This window comes from Cyprinodon variegatus, unplaced genomic scaffold (genome assembly GCF_000732505.1).
Source record: "Cyprinodon variegatus isolate N-32 unplaced genomic scaffold, C_variegatus-1.0 Scaffold245, whole genome shotgun sequence".
NCBI lineage: Eukaryota > Metazoa > Chordata > Actinopteri > Cyprinodontiformes > Cyprinodontidae > Cyprinodon > Cyprinodon variegatus.
Window position 1 is genome coordinate 160,654 of NW_015150698.1, and position 2,808 is coordinate 163,461.

The window sequence follows — 2,808 nt, forward strand, 5'->3', positions numbered from 1 at the left end:
TATATATGTATATATGTGTGTGTGTGTGTATATGTGTGTATATATATATATATATATATATATATATATATATATATATATATATATATGTGTGTGTGTGTGTATATATATATATATATATATATGTATATTCAAATATTAATACTTTGATTGATATAAGCAAAGCAAAAACAAGAAAAAAAGGACAGGTCAAAAAATGACATTTTCAAGTTTTTGAGGAGGGATGGGCTGTCATTTGAAATATCTGATGGGGCATTATCATTTTAAGGCACTTTACAGAGACAATTTAACCAGATTGTTCAGTAAGATTGGTTCAAAGTTTTTTATCTAAGGAAAATTTGCTGATTGCATCGACTCCTTGACTTTTCAGCAATTCGTGACACCAAACATGCTTGTAGCAACAGTGGAAAGGAAACTTCAATTTAAACAGGAGAAAAAATCTCCAGTAGAACCAGGCTCAGAGTGAGGGACCATCTGCCCATTCTGTCTGAGGTTCAAAGAGAGAGAAAAAGCATGTAAAAAGAAGCAGAGAAACAAAAGGCAACTGTCAACCAGCTCCACAGGTGGCTCTGTCCCAGAAACACACAGCCAGGCAAACAAGCTCAGAGCCAGCTCCCACGTCAGAGGAAGAAAGAGAGCACACCCAGTTAGTCACAGTCAGAGAAACTGGACAAGACTGAAAAACAGGCCAATCTCCAACATCTATAAACCAAGGTGTTGATGGCAGCAGCACAGCTGATATTTCTCTCCAGAATGATGTCACAGCCAAACAAGAACAAATCAGATAAAGCTACTATGAGAAAAACCAGAGGGAGCATAACGTTAGAGATTATCTTAAGTATATGTAGTTACTGCTTTGAGTGCAGTCATACCATAGCACTATGTTGTGTTCTTTTCTTGTGTATTGTTCTTTCCCTTGATTCCAACATTATAACTGTTTCTTTTGGCAAAAAGTGTTTCAGGCATGAGAGAATTTATCAATCTTTTCCTGGGTTTTCTTCCATTGATATCTCAGTTTATTCCATAGAACCTTCTTGCAGCAATATTTTTCTGTGTGGCCAAAACAACTACACATTCCATCTGAATATCCCTGGAGTGAAGGCATTTTTCCTTCAAGAACATTGTTGTTTCTAAGATTACAATTAGAGATTTCCAGATAGTGCCAACGATCAGATCCCAAATTATCGTAACCAAAATCTGGTAGTGCCTCACTTTTAGAATGGGTTGGTGGAAAAGGATTGCTGCTATTTTTCTTTAATTTTGTGAAATGTTTTTAATTTTCTCCCAGAAAAAAAAATGTTTAAAAAGGAATCTACTTCAGAAACACAAAGAAAGGCCAATTGTTGTTTTTTTCTTCTTCAGGTTTTTTTTTTCTTTTTTTTTTTTTTTTATAAATAATGGTATTTGCTCCCTCATTAGCAGATTAACTACCCTATAAAAATTCACACGTTTTGTTAGAATTTCATCCGCAATTGTGTATAATTGTACTATATATAGAATCTAGAAGTATGTTTTCAATGGTAAAATCAATCTAAATCAGTTAAACCTTTACTAATGACTTAAAATTCTCCTTTCTCCAGCCCCTGCTCCTCACCTAGGCTGCCCCATGCTGACACACACAGCAGGATTGAACATTACGCCAGCAGGTAGGAGCCTTACACAGCTGCGCAGCTTGCACATTTCTCATTCGCTTTAACTTCCCATCTTCAGCTAATCCCCTTTCTTCCTAATAAACCCTCTATACTATTTCCAACTTTCCTTCTCCCCCATCCTCTCTGCTCACTAATCTTTTAGTCTTTGCTGATAACTGTATTGATTTTGCTGTGTTGCACGCTGTACTCCAGCCAGCACAGAGGCTACACAGCCCAGCACTTGGTTTCCTTCTTTCCCCTCCCAACATTTGAAAACGGGTGGAGCAGTACTTGCTTCCCTGTGTTTTTCTGTGAAGGGTAGCGAGGTTCAGCCTGCCCAGCGGCCTGTCACTTGCAGGGGCTGTGAGCTCATTGGTCACCTGGGAGCTGGCAGTGTAGATTAGAGTCTCTGTGACAGGTTATAAACAGGCGACAGTGCCGGACACCCACACTCCTGGCAGAGCTGCACTGTGAGCATAGTTGGACTTTTGCATCCTTTTCCAATGAGCCTGCAGTGCATGAATGGGAAGACAATGTTTATGTGCTTGTATGTGTGCTTTTGTGTATTACTTCCCTAAGGATCTACTCATTTTACACCCTGCCAAGACAAGAGCAACACACAGCAAAAGAGTAGGCTTTAATTACATCTTTACCCCTTTGCATTCACCCCCTTTTACTCTACCAACTCTTCTTTGTTTGCCTTCTTTTTTATCCCTTTCATCTTTGCCTCCCGCAAATCTATTTTGCCTCCTGTTCTCTTTTTTCCTACCCTTTTCTCTCTATTTTTTATGTATTTTGTATTACTTCCTCTTACAACTCATTGGTTGTGTTGTCATGTGTAATAAAAAGTTTTCAAACAGTCTCTGGGTTGTGTTGGTCACTCAAACAAAATCTCAATTCATACAAATTAAATTAAAATAAAATGAACTTTTTTTGTGATCACCAGAGTGTAAATTAAAAAAAAGTTTGAATAAAAAGAAAATGGGACTGGCGACCTGTCCAGGGTGTACCCCGCCTCTCGCCCAATGACTGCTGGATATAGGCACCAGCACCTCGTGTCCCCACTCGGGATAAGCATGTTAGAAAATGGATGGATGGATGGATGGATGGATGGATGGATGGATGGATGGATGGATGGATGGATGGATGGATGGATGGATGGATGGATGGATGGATG

At 38.8% G+C, this 2,808-nt stretch overlaps 1 protein-coding gene across 1 annotated transcript in view; it reads left to right on the forward strand.

Moving 5' to 3' along the window:
- drp2 (dystrophin related protein 2) overlaps positions 1-2,808 on the forward strand; it is a 174,248-nt gene that overhangs the window by 149,160 nt on the left and 22,280 nt on the right. The window contains exon 18 of the mRNA XM_015381980.1: positions 1,581-1,646. Coding sequence (XP_015237466.1) covers positions 1,581-1,646 — 66 coding nt within the window. The remainder of the gene's footprint in view (positions 1-1,580; positions 1,647-2,808) is intronic.